General features: G+C 40.1%; 1 protein-coding gene across 2 annotated transcripts in view; it reads right to left on the reverse strand.

Moving 5' to 3' along the window:
- The window catches only part of Cpsf3 (cleavage and polyadenylation specific factor 3), a 37,593-nt gene that overhangs the window by 3,522 nt on the left and 11,600 nt on the right, over nt 1–22,471 (reverse strand). For both annotated transcript variants that reach the window (XM_008850133.3, XM_017802487.2), the window contains 10 exons: nt 22,093–22,182; nt 20,033–20,183; nt 16,536–16,711; nt 15,568–15,726; nt 14,227–14,373; nt 10,998–11,150; nt 9,109–9,217; nt 7,011–7,109; nt 4,954–5,048; nt 1,776–1,863 (listed from right to left, as the gene is read on the reverse strand). In XM_008850133.3, coding sequence (XP_008848355.1) covers nt 1,776–1,863; nt 4,954–5,048; nt 7,011–7,109; nt 9,109–9,217; nt 10,998–11,150; nt 14,227–14,373; nt 15,568–15,726; nt 16,536–16,711; nt 20,033–20,183; nt 22,093–22,182 — 1,267 coding nt within the window. The remainder of the gene's footprint in view (nt 1–1,775; nt 1,864–4,953; nt 5,049–7,010; nt 7,110–9,108; nt 9,218–10,997; nt 11,151–14,226; nt 14,374–15,567; nt 15,727–16,535; nt 16,712–20,032; nt 20,184–22,092; nt 22,183–22,471) is intronic.

Below are 22,471 nucleotides of genomic sequence, written 5' to 3' on the forward strand. Positions count from 1 at the left end.
ATACAAGAGAACAGAATTCTGACCCAGAACCCTACTCCCGAGAGATATGAAACATGCCTACATAAAAACCTTTATTTTTATTTCCTTATTTATTTATTTTGGTCTTTTTGAGGCAGGGTCTCCCTGTGGTCCCAGCTGGCCTAGAACTCACTATATAGACCATGCTGGCCTTGAAATTATAGAGGTCCACCTGCTTCAGCCTCCCTACTGCTGGGATTAAAGGCGTGTGCCACCACACCCAGCTAAAACTTTTATTTTTTTTAAGCAGGGCTTCACCATGTAGCACTGGTACTCACTGTATAGATCACGCTGGTCTCAAGCTTTCAGGGCTCCTCTTTCCTCTGCTCCCCAAATGTTAAGACTATAGGCATATGCCAACACACCCAGCTGATTTTGTTGTTTTGCTTTAAGATTTTTTTTTTTTTTTTTTTGAGGGGGTGTCTTTTTGAGATAAGCTCTACCTGTAGCCCCAGCTGGCCTGGAACTCACTATGTAGACCAGGCTGGCCTTGAATTCAGAGATCTGCCTGCCTCCACCTCCCAAGTTCTGGGATTAAAGGTATGCACCAACCACGCTTAACTTCTTTTTGTTATTTTAGTTATGTGTATGTGTGAATTCATCCTCTTGCCTCTGCCTCCCAAGTGCTATAACTGAAGGTGTGCACCACCATGCCTGGCCAAAAAACATTTTCTGTGCTGGAGACTGATCCCAGGGTCTTATCCATTTTAAGTGCTCTACTACTGAATACATGAATGCATCTGAACCTACACAGAAATTCACATACAAACATCTACAGCAGCACTGTTTACAGCAGTCAAATTGCATCTGCCCACTGAGCAATTCAACTACAACAAATGAAAATTTACATTTACCATTACCGAAACAAATTCAAATGCTTACCAGTGGCTTTGTGAGTAATTTAAGTTAGCCTATTCACTTCATATACAGTTACAAACTAGGATGAATTGGGAAATAGCCAGTTCAACTTTTTTTCTCCCCCAAATCAAAGAATTAACAGCTTGTGTGTATGTGTGTCTTTAAGATGGAGGAATATTCTATCAGAGAACAGAGTCTGATATTGTGTTAAGGGTCCAAGGTAAGAGGCACCTCAGAATATTTCAGTGTGACCCCTTCTCCAGCGGCAACATTCTATGGCACAAATTTGCCTATCTGAAGATACATATTATACAGACCTATACATTAATAGAATCAAGTTGTTAAAATGATTCAAATATACTTTTGCTGGTGTTTATCTTTGTTAGCAATTGTTCAATAGGGAGACACCATACTATTCAGCAACTTCTCTTTTTTCTTTTTTTTTGGTCTTTTTGAGACAGGGTCTCCCTGTAGCCCCAGCTGGCCTCAAACTCACAGAGATCCACCTGCCTCTGCCTCCCAAGTGCTGAGATTAAAGGCATGCACCACTTATGCCCAGCCTCAGTAACTTCTAAACACAGACACTAGCCTATCTTCCTGATGGACACATTGGCTCAATTCAGCAGTATTTTGGAATTTCTGTTCAAATGGTTTTTAAGAGAACTACAGCTAAAGGAATTCTTATCTTTGTAGTAATTGTAATCAGATTTCTATAGTATGAATGAAGAGCCAAAATGAAAAGTAAGGTACTAATAATCTGCATTGTTAAGGTTCCCTCGAAGATTACATACTTTAAAAAATCAGGAAACTTTTAAGTTCTACTTTAGGGTTCTACTGCTTCTACTTCAAAGAAACTGGGGAGAAAGGAAAGAACTGAAAAACACGAAGTAAGTCTGTACCTTTCCTTATTTTTGGATTTGACTGAACTTCTAGTATCACGGTTGTCACTGTGTCTGCATACATGTCGTTAGAAGGGTTTGCCAGCCACTGCAGAGCAAAGGCAGAGTTAGGAGGCAGATCATGGCCAAGTATAAGCTACCAACTCTCCCCACCCAGTCACCATGGCTAGAGCTGGGCCGCTGCTTCTAGCACTTTGGCTTAGATTGACTGACTCCTCTAATAATGCTAGGATCCTTTAATTTCCTTTTAATCTGCAAAAAGAAGCATACTAAGTACCTCCTTTGCGGCAAAAGGTTTTATATGCAATCCCATTTAATTTTCACAATAGTATTATCAAATTTATGAAAGAGAAAACTGACTTAAAGGTAACATGCTGGCATATATTCAAACTCAAATTCCAAGTCCTTTTTTTTTTTGGTATTTTTGAGACAGGGTATCCCTCTACCCCAGCTGGCCTAGAACTCGCTATGTAGACCAGGCTGGCCTTGAACTCACAGAGATCCACCTGCCTCTGCCTCCCAAGTGCTGGGATTAAGGATGTGTGCCACCACCCCAGCTCCAAACCACTTTTAAGTTAGTAGCACAGGGAGTATGACAAGAGGGTAAAATAGGGCTAGAGACAGTTAAGAGCACTTGCTGCTCTTGCAGATATCCAAATTTGGTTCCCAGCACCCGCATCAAGTGGCTCACAAATATAACTCCAGTTCCAGGGGATCCAATGCCCTTTCTTCTGGATTCTGTAGGTACTGCACTCACATACCACACAAAGACATACACATAATTAAAAATAAAATCTTGGGATGGAAAGATGGCTCAGTAGTTAAAAGCTCTTATAGAGGACCAAGGTTCAATCCCTAGCACCCACATGGCAGATAAAAATTGTCCATAACTCTAGTTCAAGGGGATCTGATGCCTTCTTTTGGCCTCTGCAGACACTGCACACATGTAGTACATTTATATATATGTAGGCAAAACATTCATACACATAAAATAAAAATTAAATCAAAAAATGAAAATAAATCATAAAAATATGAATCCACCCAGCACTTGGGAGGCAGAGGACAGCCTGATCTACACAGTAAGTTCCAGACCAGCTGGGGTTACAGGGAGACCCTGTCTCAAAAAGACCAAAAAAAAAAAAAAAAAAAAAAAAAAAAAAAAAAAATCCAAATATGACTATAGACACACCACACGTGTGCCTGGAATGGGACCCAGCAGCTTGTACCTGCTATAGCTCAAGTCTGATGGGTAGTGATTATCAAAGATGTACTTTTGCTTCTCACATGAAGCCTAAGATTCTGACACTCTTTCATGTTCCCAGTACTCTAACCAAGCTTTCCAAGTCCTGGTGTAGCAAATTATTTCAGGAATCGGCACCCTTCCCATCTCTTGACAACCACTCCAAAGAGCACACTCCCAAGCATCAGGAGTCACCTGGAAAACTTTCTCTAAAGTCTTTGATATATTATCTCTGGAATCAAAACTATATTCTGGGGGCTGGCTCAGAGGGTAGGGGCACTTGTTGATAAGGCCAATGACCTGGTGGAATCCAGATGGCAGCAGGAGAACTGATTCCCACAAGTTGTCCTCTGACCGCCATGCATGCACAGTGGCATATGTGTGCCCCACCTCCTCCCATCCCCCCAAATTAAAAACATAAAAAGAGCTAAATTACTATCTTTAAAATGTCCCCTTTTTACTGACATTAAGATTTTAAATATTATTGTGACTTCACACTGAAGCAATTATTGTTTTTGACATTTTAAGAGATTTAAAAAGCTTTCTGAATCAATTAACACATAAATCATAAAACTGTAGTTGGAACCAGAGCTGACAGAATTTCTTTTGGTTTTAAATAGTGTATAGCCAGGTGTGGTAGCATACACCTTAACTCCAGCACACAGGAGGTGGAGGCAGGGATGTAAGTTTAAGGTCAACCCTGGCTATTGCAAGATGCTGTCTTTAAAAAAAGAAAAAAAAGGTATGTTTGAATAAAACAATTGGCCATATATCTAGGAAATGCACGTATAACTTGACACAGAGAAAAAGACACAAGGTGCCTCTCTGGTCATTCAATCCTGGCCTAGCAAATTAGCTCTGCTGGTAAAGGCTTTTACTGCACAAGTCTGACCACCTTCATTTGATTCCTAAAATCCACATAAAGGAAGGGGGGAACTGACTCCACAAATTTGTCTTCTGACCTCTCCATGCATTCTGTGGTTCATGTGCACACACACATACACAAAATCATAAATTTTTTTTTAAAAAGTCTCCTTTTATGTCTGCTGTCTGCACCTAACTTAATGTATCTAACCCTTTTAGATTTGGATCACTTTATGGTTTATCTGAAATCCCTAAATACCACCCCACCCCATTATGTAGCTCTGACTAGTCTGGAACTCACTAAGGTGATATGTACACCAGGCTCTGGAATGCAACAGGATAAGTTCGGGAGTTTTGATTCAATAATAAGAACAATTTTTTTTTGAGACAGGGTCTCATGTAGTCCAAGCTGGCTTTCAACTGTCTATATAGCCAGGGATAACCTTGAACATCTGATCCTCTTGCCTCTAACTCCCAAGTGGTAGGATTACCTGGTCTTCTGACAGTGTTGGGACAAAGGTTTTATGTATGATACAAGCCTAATCCTTAGAACTAATTTATTTTAAAAAATTCTTTATTTTATGTGTATGAATATATTGCCTGCATGTATGTGAGTGTACCCATGTCGTGCAATGCCGTGGAAGTCAGCAGAGGGCTTCGGATTCCCCTGGGACTGGAGTTAAGGATGGTTTGTAGCTGCCATGTGGGTGCTGGGAATTGAACCCGGGTCCTCTGCAAGAGCAGTCAGTGCTCTTAACTACTGAGCCATTTCTCCAGCCCCAGAACTAATTTTTTATATTGAGACTTTTAAGATCTTTTGATATAACTAAAGCCCCCCATACCAGTAAATAATTTCCTCTACAACTGCATACCCCTTTTTTGCAACTTTATTTCTCTTTGTCAAGGTAAATGATTTTTTTTTTTTTTGGTCTTTTTGAGACAAGGTCTCCCTGTAGCACCAGATGACCTGGAACTCGCTATGTAGACCAGGCTGGCCTTGAACTCACAGATATCCACCTGCCTCTGCCTCCCAAGTGCTCGTATTAAAGGCATGTGCCATGATTTTTATCTTACCTCTAGTACCACCATGCCTGGTTCTTGTATTACAGTAATATTTCTGAATACTTTCAGAGCAGGTTTTTCTTGAATTTCTAATTCTTCTACATCACCTGAAAAAGAAATCATAAGATTTATATAAGATGGCTGGGTGTGGTGGCACACACCTTTAGTCCCAGCACTCGGGAGGCAGAGGCAGGCAGATCTCTGTGAGTTCCAGGCTAGTCAGGGGTGCCTCATAAGACCTTGTTTCAAAAAGAAGAAAAGAAAAAAAATTTTCTTAAATACTTTAAGAGGCATATTCATTTCTATGTACAGATAGTTGAAATAAAGCTGCCACATAATGGGAAAATTTCAACTTTTAAATGGCTAAGATTAATGTTAATGGCTTAAAGCAACTGAAAGATCTCACTTCATACACATTCACCTTGGACACTGAAGATTCTGTTAGCAGCTGTGAGAGATCTAGTCTCCATTGGCACCTCAGCTTTGCCATGATCTGGTCTTTACTGGTACCATAGCTTTACCATGAGCACCCTCAACCACTCCAACCATTACCACAGGGAAGTCCTATTGCTAAAGATTTGGCTTCACTGGTTCTGCATGTCCTCTTAAGGGTTCATTCAGATGTATTTCACTAATTTTCTGTTACTATTTATATAATTCTTTTTTTTTTTTTTAATGGTTCTTTTTTAAAAAATATATTTATTATTTTCATATTTTATGTGTATTGCCTATATGTATATGAGTGCACCTGTGTTGTGCAATGCCTCAGAGGTCAGAACAGGGCTTTGGATTCCCCTGGAACTGGAGTTAAGAACAGTTCGTGGCCGCCATGTGGGTTCTGGGAATCAAACCCAGGTCCTCTGCAAGAGCAGTCAGTGCTCTTAACTGCTAAGCCATCTCTCCAGCCCTTTTTTTCTAAAAAAATTGAATTTATTATTTTTAGTTTATGTGTATGAGTATATTGCCCACATGTGTGTTACTGCACCTGTGTTGTGCGATGCCCTTGGAGGTCAGAAGAGAGCACTGGATTCCCTTGGAACTGGAGTTATGGACGGTTAGCTGCCATGTGGATGCTGGGAATCAAAACCAGGTCCTCTGCAAGAATGGCCAGTGCTCTTAACCGAGCCATCTCTCCAGCCCCACTATCTATAATTCTAACAGGGCCTAAAGTAAAAAAGGATTTTCTTTCTTTTGGCTTACTTTACTGATTATGAACTTAACTGATTATGTACTTAAGTACAGTTTATACTTTGAAGTATTCTTGCTTTTGTTTGTTTGTGTTTTTTTCTTTTGAGACAGGATTTCATGTATCCCTGGCTGACCCGGAACTCTCATGGACCAAGCTAGCCTTGAACTCAAAGATCTGCCTGCCTCTGCTTCCCTAGGGCTGACACTAAATTTCTACAAGCACACCTGGCTTTGTTCTTGCCTTTTCAAGAGAGTAAACACCTTTCAGTCACTGCCCTCCCATCATCATATAAAAGCCATTCCTTCAAAATGTTGAAAACAGGTTAAACAGGTTCAGGCTTTCACTGGCGGGCTTACAGCCAAGAGCTCTCACAAAGCCTGTGAAGATTGGTAACAATGGAACTAGAAAATTGATTTTCATTGAACAAAGAACAAAATAGATAAAAGTTTAGGTGTTGGTAACTAAAACAGATTTTAAACAAAAGGAGAAAAGACTAAGGATGTTTTTAAAACTAAATTATCAAAGATAAATATCATGGGATTTTTAAAAATTACGAATATAGCCGGGCGTGATGGCGCATGCCTTTAATCCCAGCACTCGGGAGGCAGAGGCAGGTGGATCTCTGTGAGTTCAAGGCCAGCCTGGTCTCCAAAGTGAGTTCCAGGACAGCTGGGGCTACAGGAGACCCTGTCTCAAAAAGACCAAAAAAAAAAAAAGAATATATTTTCAAAGTTTTCACCTACAAATAATAAGATGGCCATGTAGTGTACACAGGTAATTCTGAGAAAATTATCAACACTAAGAATCGTCATTTCCTAGGTATAAAATTATCTTACTAAAAAATGCAATTAAATGAATTTTAGTAATTGCACACACATACCTGTCAACTTCTGTAGCTGGTAATAGAGCAAATTAAAAGGCCCAGTATATGGAATGGCTTGGGTCTGTTTCACAGTGCTCATGGCCAAGTCAGTATAATCTGTAAAGAAAATTAGAACAAATATACTTTACACTCCTGTAATCCCAGTACTCAGGAGTCTAAGGCAGGAGGATCTCAGATTGAGGCCAGCCTGGGCTACATAGTGAGACAATGTATCAAAAACAAAAACAAAAAAGAATATCATATCATGCAAAATATAATTTGAAAAACATATTATCAGGGATTAAGAAAAAGAGTAGAAGCAAAGTAAGTGAAAACCCATCTGTCCCAAATCTAGAAAGACAGGCTTGCTTCACAGTTTATTTCCTTACACCCCACTCCATGCGACCCCCAGTTAATCTGAGTTCTAGACACAGGAAAACCACCTGACTCCCCGAATAGAAGCTTAGATGTCTCCAGGCTAGTATATCAGCTGTCACCTGCCTTCTTTTCTGTTCAGCATCTCCTCACAACTTTCACCACCTGGCACGAGTGCTTCTGACTTGAAAAGCCTTTCCTAACTCTTCTGTATCAGAGCTGAACTGGGATCAGCACTTCTTAACACTGCTTCCCTCATTAGACTAACATGTCAATGGCCAGGACTACTACTGAAGCGTTTGGTAACTCTTCACTGCCTAGATTAGGCCAGAGCATGGCATAAGAGTTAGAGCTAACTACCCAATAAAAAACAGGTTTTATACTGAAGTATGAGAACTGACAGACAACAGTTGACATTTCTCATAGTTAAATACCTAAATATAGGTAAATATTGCTGTTATTTTGCATTCCTTTATAAAGCACTTACAACTTAATGCTAGGCAAGTAAAACTGAGTAGTGTGTTCACTTAAGAGAATATATCTATTTGGGAAAGTAAGACCTTACTGATGGCTCAGAATTTACATAGACACAGAGCTCATGTGGAAGTATCTGTAAATGTGGGGGGAAAGTAACTTACAAATTTAAATGTAACCCTATTTAACTTTGTGCAAATTTTCATTTTTTTCCAGAATGAGCTTCTGTTTGTATACATATTCATTGGCTACATGATTTGTGTTACCTGGATAATACAAAGGAAGTTCCAATGCAATGAAATATTTGGATTTTAAGTTTTTCCTTTTAAAGAAATTATAAAAGATTTTATTCTTGGAAAACTTAGGTCCTAAAGGAATGAGGAGCAACCTGGTGGTTCAGTGGAATGCTTAGCATGCATGAGGCTCAAGAGTTCCATTTCACTTAGACAGACAGACAGACAGACAGACACACACACACACACACACACCACACCACACCCCCAAACTAAAACCAAATTCTAAAATTACCACAGGTAATCAAAACACCAAATGCTAGCTGAGCATGATGGGCCAGATCTATAATCCCAGATACTTAGGCAGCTGAAACAGGAGGATAAGTTTGAGGCCAACCAGGGCTACATAGTGAGGTCCTATCTCAAAGCAAAAAATACCAAGGATCCAGAATGTAGTTTAGTGGTAGAGCATTTCCTTAGCATACACAGGACCTAAATTTAATAGCCAGTACCACAACAAACAAACAAAAATCCCTCAAACCAAACAAAAACAAAGTCTACTTGGTAAGCACAAATGCTACTGCAGAAAATCAAAGCACTACATCCTGTTAAGGTAGAAAAAAAGGGTCAGGAGTGGTCACTCTGCCTTAGAAGTGAAGCCTCCCCACCCCAAAGATTCCATGAATAATTTGACTGTTTCAATCGTTCAGGGAAGATTTCTTTTTCCATAAAGCTATTTAGATTGTTCATCATTGTACTTGCTGCTACTCAAAATTTGACCACCAGGGTTGGTGAGGTAAAGGTGCTTGTCACACAAGCCTGAAGACCCTAGTTCAATCCCCAGAACCTAGATGGTGGAAGGAGAGAACTGGCTCCTAAAAGTTGTCCTCTGACCTACACCCCCATACACACAGAGTCTAAATAAATAAATTACTAATAATTTTAAAAACTGACAACTAGATTAAGAGCACCTTTCCCAGATTTTCTTTCAATGTTAAGATCAAATTGTATTTGACAAGGCATAGTATACTTACTGGATAGGTCACAAGGAGAAAGTATGTGATAATTAAAGTTTCTTTTAACAAGTATTCCAGAAACCCGCTGGCCTTGTTCTGGTTTCTTATCTGCTAAAAAGCCCATGACCTATTACAAGAAAAACAAGCAAAGAATATAGAATGGTATAAAATGCAGACGTTTCTGGCAATCCTAATACATGGAGGGAGTGTGCCAACCACAAGCTAAGAGAAACAGCATTTCTGAACACAGAGGTCAGTAAGCATGGGACCAGACATTGAGAAATATTGACTGATTAAATACAAAAACCTTACAAACACGAAACCCACAATTCTTTTTTGCTTGTTTTGTAGACAGTGTCTCATGTAGTACAGGCTGGCCTTGACCTCACTACTTGGCAGAGCCTGGCCTTGAACTCTAAATCCTCCTGCTTATACTGCCCAAATGCTAGGATTTCAGGAGTGCATCATCATGCCCAGCTGAAACCCACAATCCTTAATGGCAACTTCTCACCACTACAAATGAGTGAGCTCATAGGGATGAAGACAGTACAGTTCATCCCTGTGTACCTTTAATTAAGCAGGGCCAACAGCCACTGGGCAGCATCATGTTCACTATGAGGAATTATACATGGAGATAGCCGTTTCACAGGGCTATTTTCTCCTTTTTTAAAAACATTTTTTATTTACTATTTTTATTTTATATGTATGCATGTATTGCCTGCATGCAGGTAAGTGCACCCATGTTGTGCAATGAATGCCCGAGGAGGACCGAAGAGGCTGTCGGATCTGCTGGCACTGGAGTCACGGACAGTTGTTAGCTGCCATGTGGGTGCTAGGATTCGAATCTGGGTCTTCTGCAAGAACAGTCAGTGTTCTTAACCGCTGAGCCATCTCTGCAGCCCCTATTTTCTCCTTAAATGTCAGTGACTCTCTGAAAAGCAGCTTTGCTCGAAGAGACAGATTTTAATGGTGATGCCATTTAAGAAGGAAAACAAATTAATGCTTTAAAATTTTTTTTTTTTGCCATTTTTGGTGATGCTAGGGATCAATCTTACCACTGACCTATACTCTAAGCCCACTAATGCTTTACGGTAACTAAATTACTGGAGAACAAAATTCCAGTAAGCAGTTCAGGTTTTGACTGCTGGTCAGTGCAGCTTCTAGTTTGTAACTGAAAATCTTTTTCCTCCCTCTATTTCTACCAGCAGAGTCTGAAAAGTATAGTTTTGAATTGCTGACTGTATGTATACATCTACAGGCATAAGAAATATACCATTAACTCTTCTAGAAAGTTTGTGAACAGCATGATTCAGGCATAATTACAACCATCTCTCTTCCAGGGCAACAAAAGCCTCACACCTTAAGTTTTGCTAGTCTTTTCCCCTGCCCAACTCCTCTGTAAGAAAGGCTTTTCATCAATGAGTTTTCTTTCTTTTTCTTTTTTGTTATTTTGAAACTTAAGAGTCTCACTGTGGTAACCTAGGCTGCCTTGAACTCATTATGCAGCCTAAGCTGGCCTCAAACTTTCAGTACTCCTGCCGCAGCCATTCAAATGCTGGGATCCTAAGTCTATGCCACCCAAGGAAGGCCTATCTTCACAAGGGAGAGTTGATCCTCTTTAAGGGAAAGACCCTAGATAGGCTGACTAGACCCCAGTGGATGAACCTGCACTGAGAGACATCTGGGCACACTAACTTGACTTGATAGGCCTTAATATATATGAAAGAATACATGAAAGCCGGTGTGTGTGTGGGGGGGGCATAGCTATAGTGGGGTATGGACAGGGGAGGCATACAAATATGATTAAGATGTTTTGTACAAAATGCACAAAAATTCAATTTAAAAAAAAAGAGAATACACTCCCCTAAGGAGAAAGTGTGGTGAGGTTACCAACTGCTGCCTTTTACCTTGGCCAGCTTTTCTCCTCTGAAGTTCAGAGTCACTGCTTCTGTATTCCGAGGATTGTGAACTTCTATGTGAACTTCATCATTATCTTCATATTCTCTAATCAGTGCAGCTTTCAATCTGGCCATTTCATTCTGTTCTCCATGTACTAAAATCTGAGAGTATAAAGAAACATCATTCAGATGAATAACTGTCCTTAAGTTAAATACATGAAATAAGGTATACTTGAATTTATGAAACATCTTTTTTTTTTAAGATTTATTTTGTTTTTATTTATGTGTATGGGTATATGCAGGTGAGTTCAGGTAATGGCAGCCAGAAGAAGGCATGGGATCCCCTGGAGCTGAAGTTTACAGGCTGCTGTAAATTACCAGATGTGGTACCAGGAACCCAATTCTAGTACTCTGAAGGAGCAGGAGACACTCTTAACCTCAGTGAACCATCACTCCAGCCCTATGATTACTTGTTTTAGGGACCTTCAGCCAGGCAAACATGTGGAACTCTTTATTCTGTTTAGCTTTAAAATACACCAGGTGCGGGGCTGGAGAGATGGCTCAACCATTAAGAACACTGATTGCTCTTGCAGAGGACCCGGGTTCGATTCCCAGCACCCACATGGTGGCTACGAACCACCCTTAACTTCAGTTCCAGGGGAATTCGACGTCCTCTTCTGACTGTTGAAGCATTGCACGACATGGGTGCACTCACATACATGCAAGGAATACACTCATATACATAAAATAAAAATAATAAAATGTTAAAAAAATGTATATATATATACTAGGTGCATCTACTTTAAGAGTAAACTTCTTTACACTATCAGTAGGATACACTTCTTTCATTTCTAGGCTTCATGTTCACATTAAGGGCTGAACCAGAAGGCCTCCATGGCCCATGCAGCTTTAAATGCATAAGGCTTTTTGCTATTCTACTAGCTTGGAAGGCATCCAGTTTTCTTCTGGTTTCTTAATGTGTAACTTTAAAATGTAGTTGTTGTGCAGAAGGAAAAAAAAGCAGCTTCTGATAGTTTCTTGTTTAATAAAGGCAGATCTATGTGAGATTGAGGCCAGCCTAGTCTATACAGTGAGTTCTGGGCCAAATGGAGAGATACAGATTGTATCTCAAAAAAACAAAAACAAGGGGCTGGAGAGATGACTCAGTGGTTAAAAGCACTGATTGCTCTTGCACAGAGGACCCAGGTTCAATATCCAGCATCCACGTGGTGGCTAACAACCATCTGTAACTCCAGTTCAAGGGGATCCAACACCCTCTACTGACCTCTTCGGGCACTGCAATGACAAAGGCACACTTACATATATGCAAACAGTATACTTACGCATATAAAATAATAAAGTATCAAAAAAAGTAATTGCAAATAAAATGTTTCAGAACCAAATGAAATGTTTTAGAGGAGCATTCTTTCACCATTACTGCAATGACTGCCAGTCTTTCTGTTGGTTTGTTTGTTTTTTTCAGACAAGGTCTTACTATATATCCCTGGCTGGCCTGGAACTCACTATGTAAACCAAGCTGGCCTCAAACTCATGGAGATCCACCTGCCTCTGCCTCCCAGGGACTGGGATTAACGGCATGTGCCACCATGCCTGGACTTTTTCTGTTTGCTTTTATAGCTTCTGTCTTCCAAAGGGGGTGCCTCTTGGTCTCCAGACCACTGGCAGATAGCTTCTGTCTGGCTAGCACAAGCATGGCCAGCAGCACTCCAGGGCAAAGGCTTATTACCAGGGTACAGGGCCCAGGCTATGCTGCCTGAGCACTACCAAGCCTGGTGCTGCTGTGTAATAACTATAACCTTGACCAAGTCATTCAACATCTCCATTGTTTAATTTCAGAAAAATTGCTGGCTATAAAGACTGAGCAAGTTAATTCCTATGAGACACTACTACCCCGACACTTGGTAAACAGTAAATGTAGGCTATGAGTAGTACACTTTTACTAGGGCTGTTTATTAGAAGGTGAATGTCAAGTCCAAATCAAGGATGTAAACTGTGGGTTCAGAAAGAACCAGAACAGCAATGAGATGAAGTGGGATTGAGTTTAAGGTAATGAGAGCAAAGAAAGCAGAAGACAGCTTTCCTCACCCTGGCTTAACGTACAAGAGGGTGTCCACAAACCACATACATACTAGAAACACATGGTAGGGGCCACACTACACCAAATTCTACAGATGATACTAAGGAGGAGATTTTCTCCATCCCTGACTGTGTTCACCAAGGGCAGGTGGCAAATACCTATGAGGAACATCATGCAAGAAAGCATTAAAAAACTAACAAGAACACAAGGAATGATGCTCAACACTATCAGCCATGAGGGAAATGAAAACCACGAGCCACGAGCTGTCACTCACACTAGCCAAAAGGTAACCCAGGTCCATCTAACCCATATTATCTAATGGATAATGGATAAACAGTGGACTATTCCTCGGCTGTAAGGAGGCAGGAAGCTGTGATTCATGCAACAACATGGCTGAACCTTGCAAATATAAGTTGCATGATTCCTCCGTATACTATGAATTATCAAAATCAGAGACAGGAAGTAGTTATAGGGAACCTGGATGGGACTGAGATGAAAAGGGAATGGGGTACAATAAGTACCTTCAGCCAGTGACAGGGTAATTTCATTAGTCTACTATTAATTTTTTTACATGAAATTAAAAATATAAGTAAGTCATAAATAAGGGAGCTATATACAGTATGTGTTTTATACCTTTTTAAATCTTGAAACTCTATGACTTTTTCTTCTCTTGAAGTTATTCTTGCACTAACAATTTAATCAATTTAATTTTACCATTAACCATTTACTATGAGCTAGTCACTGCATTAAGTACTTCATATTTTCTCTCATTTTGTCTTCACAATGACCTTGTAAGGTATTATCGTCCCTATTTATAATAAGGTACAGAGAGGCTGAAGAGATACATGGCAAGGAAAGGAATGAGCTGAGATTCAAAGCAAACAGCCACATACCCAAGCCTGGCTCCTAAGTTCCTGGAGAGGAAGCAGAAAACAGAAGGAACACTAGAGTAGGGTCAGTCAGTCAAATAAGCATAGTGCAAAAGGAAGAAAATCAAAGTGCAGTGAACTTAACACAAAGAGGATCTGTAAATGTCAAAAGCAAGCGCCAAGTGCAGCACTCTGTTCACAAAAAGATCTTTAAGTGCTGCTGTGCCACTTCATGCATCTTGAATATTATATGTCAAATTCATAGACTCACCACGTGAGGCGGTTTCAAAGCACGGATAAATTCACTGGTTTGTTGGTAATCTGTGTGAGCAGAGAAAGAAATGTAATCAACAGACATTTTCAGTGGTAACTTCTGTCCAGACATGGTAGTGATTTCTTCAGGTTCGGACATGATATGCTGCCAGAAACAAATACAAGAAAACAAACTGTACAATTAGGGGGTAAAAATGGTACATTTTGATTATGTTTCATGTCATCAAAACTCTAATGTAAACAGGATCTCTACCACAACAGTTGGTTTAACACTCATGGCTCAGCAAGTATCAAACACTTATTTTCTTGATCAAGTAAACATTTAATTAGAAAAGTAAGATAACTAAAGCTCAGTGCATCTACAATGCTGGCAGGGAAAGCTGTAACTCCTAACTGGAAAATGAAGTCGCACCTCCAACTCCTCCTGCTCTAGAAAGGCATGTCCAGGTGCCAGGATTTCCATAAACACACATGAACTTCTAGTCTGGAAACATCTAAAGACAGATCAATATTCTTTCTAAGGACTTCTCAGAATGAGACAAAGGAATGAAAACAATTACAATGAGAAACCGTACCATATTTCTAAAATAAAACAGATGCCAATTGCAAGAAGACAAGAGAACATGCTTGCTTGGACATTCATAGATTGCCTCTAAAGTTCTGCAGTGTTTTCTGCACTGTCTATTCTCTGGTAGCTAACACCAGCCATTTTATACCAATAGAAAGGCTTATATAGCTTTGCAAAAGTTAAGTCACGGGTTTTGCATACCGAATCTGAAAAACCAAAACTGAATATTTTTTAGTACAAAATGATTAGGAATGCTCAACTGGCAAGGCCTATACAAATAATCCCAAACCTAAATACCTACAGTGTCTGGTCAAGCACTATGAATATGAAATCATCAACCTGTATTAGTAAATCTCTTCATTAGATGAAGAGATTCAATTGTTTATCTCAGATATGTTCCTACCCCCCAACCCATTTTTTTAAGTTTCAAGGGGTTGCCAAGCGTACCCTGGAACTCATGATCCTCTGGACTCTGTCTTACCACTGTTGGGATGACAGGTGTGCACTACTACTACACCCAGCTTTCTTTAAAATAAACAAAAACCCACAAGTATAACCAGCTAAGCAAGTCTTAAAACTTTAATGTGCATCCTAACCTTGGTATTTTGTGTTATTCAATGTCTGCACAGTTCTTCACCCTACAAATCTCTCTAGCTACCATTTCTAACCTGTAGCATTTAAAGAAGTACTTAATGGAGAAAGCTATGAAGATACTGCCTCCTCTGCAATTCTGATTAAGAGTAACACAGTACCCCAAGACCATTAACTGACCTTGGCAAGTGTCCCTTCCACACAGTACCCTGCTATGATGACGCCATTCCTCTTATCAGTACACCAGCTTTCAAACAACTCTCTAGATAGGCCATTTTGTATCATGCCTGGTGAGGCCATTACCACACTGGGGCCAATGTCATCAAAATGGTCCATGCTCTGAGAAAGACAAAGAATTGGTATAAAGCATACTAATTACCAGGGTTTATCAAAGCATTCTTCATTTTTAAGGATTAATCACAGTACTACAAAGGTCATGACAAGATTAATTAACATTATGTGTTCAAATGTCACATCTTAAAATTAGAATGTGTTCTTTAAGAGGCATTTGAGGCTGGAGAGATGGCTCAGTGGTTAAGAACACTGGTTCCTCTTATAGAGGACCAGCTTTGGTTCCCAGTACACTAGTGGCTGCTAACAACTGTCTGTAACTCTAGTTCTAAGAGACCTGATGCCCTCTTCTGGCCTCTGCCAGCACTGAACAACATGGAGGTGCTTACATCCAGGCAGGCAAAACACTCATAAAACTAAATAGAAAGCATTTGATCATAATTTAAATAAAATCATATATGTTAAATTAAACCAGATTTGATCAAGTGACCTTGGAAAGCAAACATGGGAGGTTTCCAGTCATACATGGAATTTGTGATGCTCATCAGAAAGATGATCACGTGTGAAGGAGAACAGAGATCCAAATGTAACCCACAGTATTTTTGTTAGGACTTTATTGCTATGACAGAAGAGATCTAGGCTACTTAGCAATTACAAATACTGAGACTTAGAGCAAGGGGTAAGATGAACTAAAGTAGACACCCAAGTCCAGCTGCCACAGTTGTCCGGCAGAAAAGTATGTGGCTAGAGAAAAGGGAGCCTTCAGTAGGAAAGTCTTGCTGGTCACCGACAGGCTTCTCTTCCAAGCCCTGATCTGTTTCCCTATCCTTGTCTTCCTTTCCTCCATAAGCACTCACCTTGAGGTTACTGATGTGTTTGAAAACAAAGGGATTGTTGATGTTGATCTGCTTTCTTATTTTGTCATTCATAGCATTCACATACGTCTGGTATACAGCCATGCACTTCTTGGCCAAGGACGAAGCATAGTAGATTGGAATGTCATGCAGCTCCGGGTGGTTCTGCCAGTATTCATCTAATAAGGTATAATTTTATTTTAATGACTAAGTAAAACTATCCTGCTCCTTACTAACTTAAAATTAAAATCTAAAACTTATGTCTAAATATTGGTATAAAACCTAAAAATAAGCCAGGCGTGGCAGTGCATGCCTTTAATCCCAGCACTCAGGAGGCAGAGTTCAAGGTCTGTGAGTTCAAGGTCAGTCTGGTCTATGAGTTCAGGCCAGCTGGGGCTACAGGGAGACCCTGTCTCATAAGAGACCATTACTACCCCCAGAGAGACACTAAATCCCATGAATATTTTAAATACAAGTGTATTATTATTCTTTCAAACAGACTCATCAACTGCTGATTCTAAAACAGGACTGCCAAATGGCTCAGTGGTTAAGAGCCCTTGCTGTTCTTCCAGGGGACTCAAGTTCGGTTCCCAACACCCACATGGGTGGCTCACAAGTGTCTAGAACTCCAGTTCTAGATCTAATAATGCCTTCCTCAGATATACACATGTATGTGGCATATTCTCTCTCTCTCTCTCTCTCTCTCTCTCTCTCTCTCACACACACACACACACACACACACAAACATTTTTTTAAAGAAGGAATCATAGTACCACTTATGACTAATTAATTAAAGTAATGGGTAAAATACCTTCAAGTGAAGGCCTATTTTAACGGAAGACTCTCATTATTAAATCTTACCATTTTATAAATGTTGTGTAGCCAACTTACTCCCCCAGGTGCACCTAGGAAATATGTTAAATATCTACTATGGAATTCACATGCATCACTTTTCATTTTCTTTTTTTTTTCTTTTTCACCAGTGCTGGGATGGAACACAGGGCCTTGTGCATGACAGGCAAACACTTTGCCACAGTACTATTCCCCCTAAACCTCATTTTTCTTTCTCAAAATAGCCTAACTTCCACCTTATAGACGAAGAAACGGAGACACAAACGCTGACTAGTGCAAGTTCTATTTTTCTCTAGGATGCTTTAGTGATAAGTCTATCTAAGGGAACTTTTCTGGCATTTATTGTTTTGTTCTCTGGCTTGTCCTGTTTTTCACTTAAAAAAATTTTTTTAAAGCTTATTAGCTTCTCTGTGTGTTTGTGAACATGTGTCACTATGCCTATGTGGAAGTCAGAAGACAATTTTCAGGAGTCGTTTCTCCCCTTCCACCGTGGATTTCAGGGATCAAACTCAGGTCATTAGGCTCTTGTGGCATATGCTTTTACCTACTGAGCCACCTCACCAGATGACTATTCATGTTTTTTAGATGTACTAAAAAATTTTAGTAGTGTCAAACGTTTGTGACATATAGTCTATATGTACTTTACAAATCTTTAGTTTACAAAGCAGACTACAGCCCAAGACAGTCAACCTCTGGGTTTTTTTGTATTTTTATAAAGAAATTTTTAATATTGAAAAAGAAAGTTGAGGAGTGAGGAGCCAGGCATGGAGGTGCACACCTTTAATCCTAGCACTCAGGAGGCAGAGGCAGACAGATCTCTGTGAGTTCAAGGCCAGCCTGGTCTACATAGCAAGTTCTAGGCCAGCTGGGGCTATAGGGAGACCTTGTCCCAAAAAGACCAAAAAAAAAAAAAAGAAAAAAGAAAAAGTTGAATGACTTGAAGGTTTTATGTCTAGACTGTGAATGAAATCTGAAACTAGGAAGAATGATGGGGAAGGAGCAACCAAAGGCCTAAAGTAGTCCTCGTTCAAAACAGGATTGGAACACCACTCTGATGGTGAGGATGCCAGATAAAAACAGCTAATGTTCACCTCAGATAAACTAGAAAAGATTTTTGGAATTAGAATGTACATGAAGTATTTGGAACACTTATACCAAGGTATTACTCATTAATCATCAGAAACTGGAATTTGACAGGATGACCTACATTGCTATTTGTGATGTCCAGCACCTCAGTGTAAGGGTGATAGCATGGCCTACCTTCACTCCTAAATCCCTTTGCTCTTCACATCACTGGGTATGATAGCTTTCTAGCTCAAGATTTATATAGACTAATTTAACTTGCCATTAGAAAAGAGGATCAAAAGACTGAATTGGACTAATTGGCTTTTGCCCTGGGATCATGCAGCCTATCTTCCCTTTCCTTCTCTTTTCTATTTAATGTAACAACCTCTAGTTCCCACATGGAAGCTATAGACACACAGAGCCAACCATCCATAAGGATACTTTCCTCAAATAGAATCACAAAAGGTCTACGTGCAGAAGAATTTCTAAACACGAATGCATGCCTTCTTATTACAAAGTCATGCATACTGGCCAAAATCTTTGCAGATCTGGAGAAGAGCAGAAAACAAAGCAAAACAAAAATCACCTTTCCCCCCATTATCTACATTTGGTATCTTTTTAATAATTTGCATGTTTATTCTTTTTTTGAGAAGGGTCTCCCTGTAGCCCAGCTGACCTGGAATTCATTTTAGACTAGGCTGCTCTTGAACTCAGAACTCAGCAATCTGCCTGCTGCCTCCCAAGTGCTGGGATTAAAGGCATGTGCTACCACAACCTGCTCTGCATTTCTATGCTTTACCTAAATAGAATCAGAATACATAGTTTCTGAAATTCAGTTTTTTGGTTTACTGAATAGCTAACTGACATTCTCCAAATTTGTTTACTGGCATGTTTCCTTAAAAATACTAACATGATGAAGGTGGAAGTCTATAATCCTATTAGGAGGCTGAGGCAGGAAGATCATCTTAAGCCCAATCTGGTCTACACAGCAAGACTCTGTCTCAAAACAACACTAAAAAGTCAAGGACCTAAAATGACACATACCTCTACCTATTATCTTCTTCCTATTCTAGAAGTGGAAGTGCTGGTTAAAAGGCATGCATACTGAAGACTTCTGACACTGACAGAAATCAGAGAGGCACCCTAACTTTGTTTAGTAGCAGCAGATATGAGCTGTGGCTTCTTGGGGCTCTTATTGTACCAAATCCCTATTTTTTCTTTCCTTATGAAACCGAGGATTAAGTCCAGGGCTTTGTGCATGCTAGGCAAGTGCTCTGTCACTGAGCTACATCTCTAGCCTCCAAATCCCACTTTCTTTTTTTTTTTTCTTTTTGAGACAGGGTCTCTCTGTAGCCCCAGCTGGCCTGGAACTCACTATGTAGACCAGGCTGGACTCAACTCAGAGATCTACCTGCCTCTGCCTCTGAGTGCTGGGATTAAAGACGTGTGCCATTACACCCAGCCTCAAATCCCCTGTTTTAAATGAAAAAACTAAAAACTGACAACCATAAAGATGAAATGATGCATCCAAGGTCATGGTAACTAGGTAAAGTGGTAAGAGAGTTCCAGAGTTGCCCAAATACCTAGAATCAAAAGCAGCTCCTGAGCTCTTCCAAGAGCAAAGACAGGAATGAGTCCTCTGCCCCCTCTGTTGACAATGTCATGCACAGTGTTACAGAATCTTGCTTCTCGCTCTTCACGTTTCTCATGGATATGGGTCCCATAAGTAGATTCCTAAATAGCAGGGCAGACACATAAGACCAAGACCAACCATAACCAGAGAATTCAAAATTCAATGAAATGCTGAGGCAGAGCTTTGTTTCATTAACATGCCATTTACTGCAAGTATGCTGTTATAATATTAATTTAAAAGGATAGCAAATAAGAATCTCATTATGTAGCTCTGGCTGGCCTGGGAACTTGCTGCTATATAGACCAGACTGGCTTTGAACTCACAGAGATCCTCCTGCCTCTGTCTTGTGAGTGATGGGATTAAAGGTGTGTGCCACCACAACCAGCTAGAATTCAGATCTTAATAAGAACATTTTAGAAAACAGAATCTGGAAATAGTACACAATACACCTTCTTCCCTCAAAATAAATGTTGCTGCATGCTTTTTCCCTTCCACCCTTGAGGAGTCAAAGCTTTAAAACTACAACTAGATCATGTTTCTTATGCTTGAGTTTAAGAACATCCTATAGACTCTCACTCCATGTACGCCTCTGCAGATCCAAGGCCCAAGCCCAGACTTACTACCTAGTCAGTCTGTATTTAAACAGTATTATCAGACAGGTCATAAGTACATTAAAGTTAGAGAAGCACTGCTCTAAAATACCAGATAATATGAAAATAATTACTTGTTCTGAAGATTGACAAAAAAATATTTCCCCAATTAAAGGTTGGATTCTATGCTGAGCACAGGAGCTGAGCCACATCTAATCACTTGGCAAGGTTACTCAGGGATGGCAACAGGCACTGGTGCTCAGACTAGGGCAGTCAAAGGATCTACAGAGGAAAGGTGCTCTTCTGCATTGAATCAAACATACTTGATGTATAATAGTCCCAGATCTCCCATTCCCTGACACCATGCCACCAATACAGATTTTAAAATTTGCGTCAGACCCTCCCCCCCGCCAAGAGCTTCTGCACACAGGTCATTTTTTTGGTTTCCTTGAGACCTGCCAACTAATACAATGTAAGAGTAGCATGTTGGAAGGGTTGAAAGATAATCATCACCACAAAGGCAGTAGGATCACACCATTTTTGACACAGCCTTTTAAGATGTTCTTCTAGCCAGGTGTGATATCACACACCTTAATCCAGCACTCAAGAGGCAGAGGCAGGCAGATCTGTGTGAGATCAGGCCAACATGGTCTACAAAGTGAGTTCTAGACTAGCTGAGGATACAGGGAGACCCTGTTTCAAAAAACAGAAACAAGAGGCTGGAAAGATGGCTCAGTAGTTAAGAGCACTGGCTGTTCTTGCAGAGGCCTGGGTTTCAATTCCCAGCACTCACATGGCAGCTAACAACCATTCCTAACTCCAGTCCAGAATTCGATGCCCTCTTCTGGCCTCTGCAGGCATTGCATGACATGGGTACACTTACGTACATGCAGGCAATATGCTCACACATACACACACACACACACACAAAAAAAAACAACAAAAACGGATGTTCTTCTAACAAACTTAGCATTAACTTACCTACAGAAAAATATTTAGGAGGGAACACAGGTAAGGAACACACCCTATCACGACCTATCAAAAACATGTTGACCAGAGATGGTCTATTGTCTCTGGCATTAGACCACAGCTAATATACTTCAAAGCAAAGGGAGAGACAGTACAAAGAAGAGCCAAGAAAATTCTTACAAGAAAAAAAACCCACACATTGACATCATGAACTTGAGATTATGACTTTTTTTTGCTAGAAAATGTTCTGGCTGGGCATGGTGGTACATGCCTTTAATCCAGCACTAGCACTTGGGGAGGCAGAGACAGGTGGCTCTCTATGAGTTCAAGGCTAGCCTGCTCTACATACCAAGCTCCAGGCCATACAGGACTACACAGTGAGATCCTGCCTTAAAAAAGAAAACCTATGCTGGTTATATTATACCACATAACACAGCATATCAATACTCACAATGATAAGAATGTCTGGCTTGATATTAGGAATTTCAGCTGCCATGAGGTGTCTATCTTCTTGCCTTGAGAAATCACCTGTATACAAAAGCTGTGAAAAATCATAAAACTAGAAAATCAGGATTTGGGGATGGCTTCATTTTACTAGTAAGCAAGCAATTTAATTAATCTTGTGAAGTCTAACAGTAAAATTGAATTTAAAAAAAAAAAAAAAAAAAAAAAAAAGCCAGGCTTGGTGACTCACACCTTTAATCCTAGCTCTCAGGAGACAGAGGCAGGTGAATCTCTGTGAGTTTGAGGCTAATCTGGTCTGCACAGCAAATTCTAGGCCAGCCAAGGCTTCAACAGTGCAACCTTGTCTCAAATAAATAAATAAATAA

This window comes from Nannospalax galili, unplaced genomic scaffold (genome assembly GCF_000622305.1).
Source record: "Nannospalax galili isolate Female #2095 unplaced genomic scaffold, S.galili_v1.0 scaffold100, whole genome shotgun sequence".
Classification (NCBI taxonomy): Eukaryota; Metazoa; Chordata; class Mammalia; order Rodentia; family Spalacidae; genus Nannospalax; species Nannospalax galili.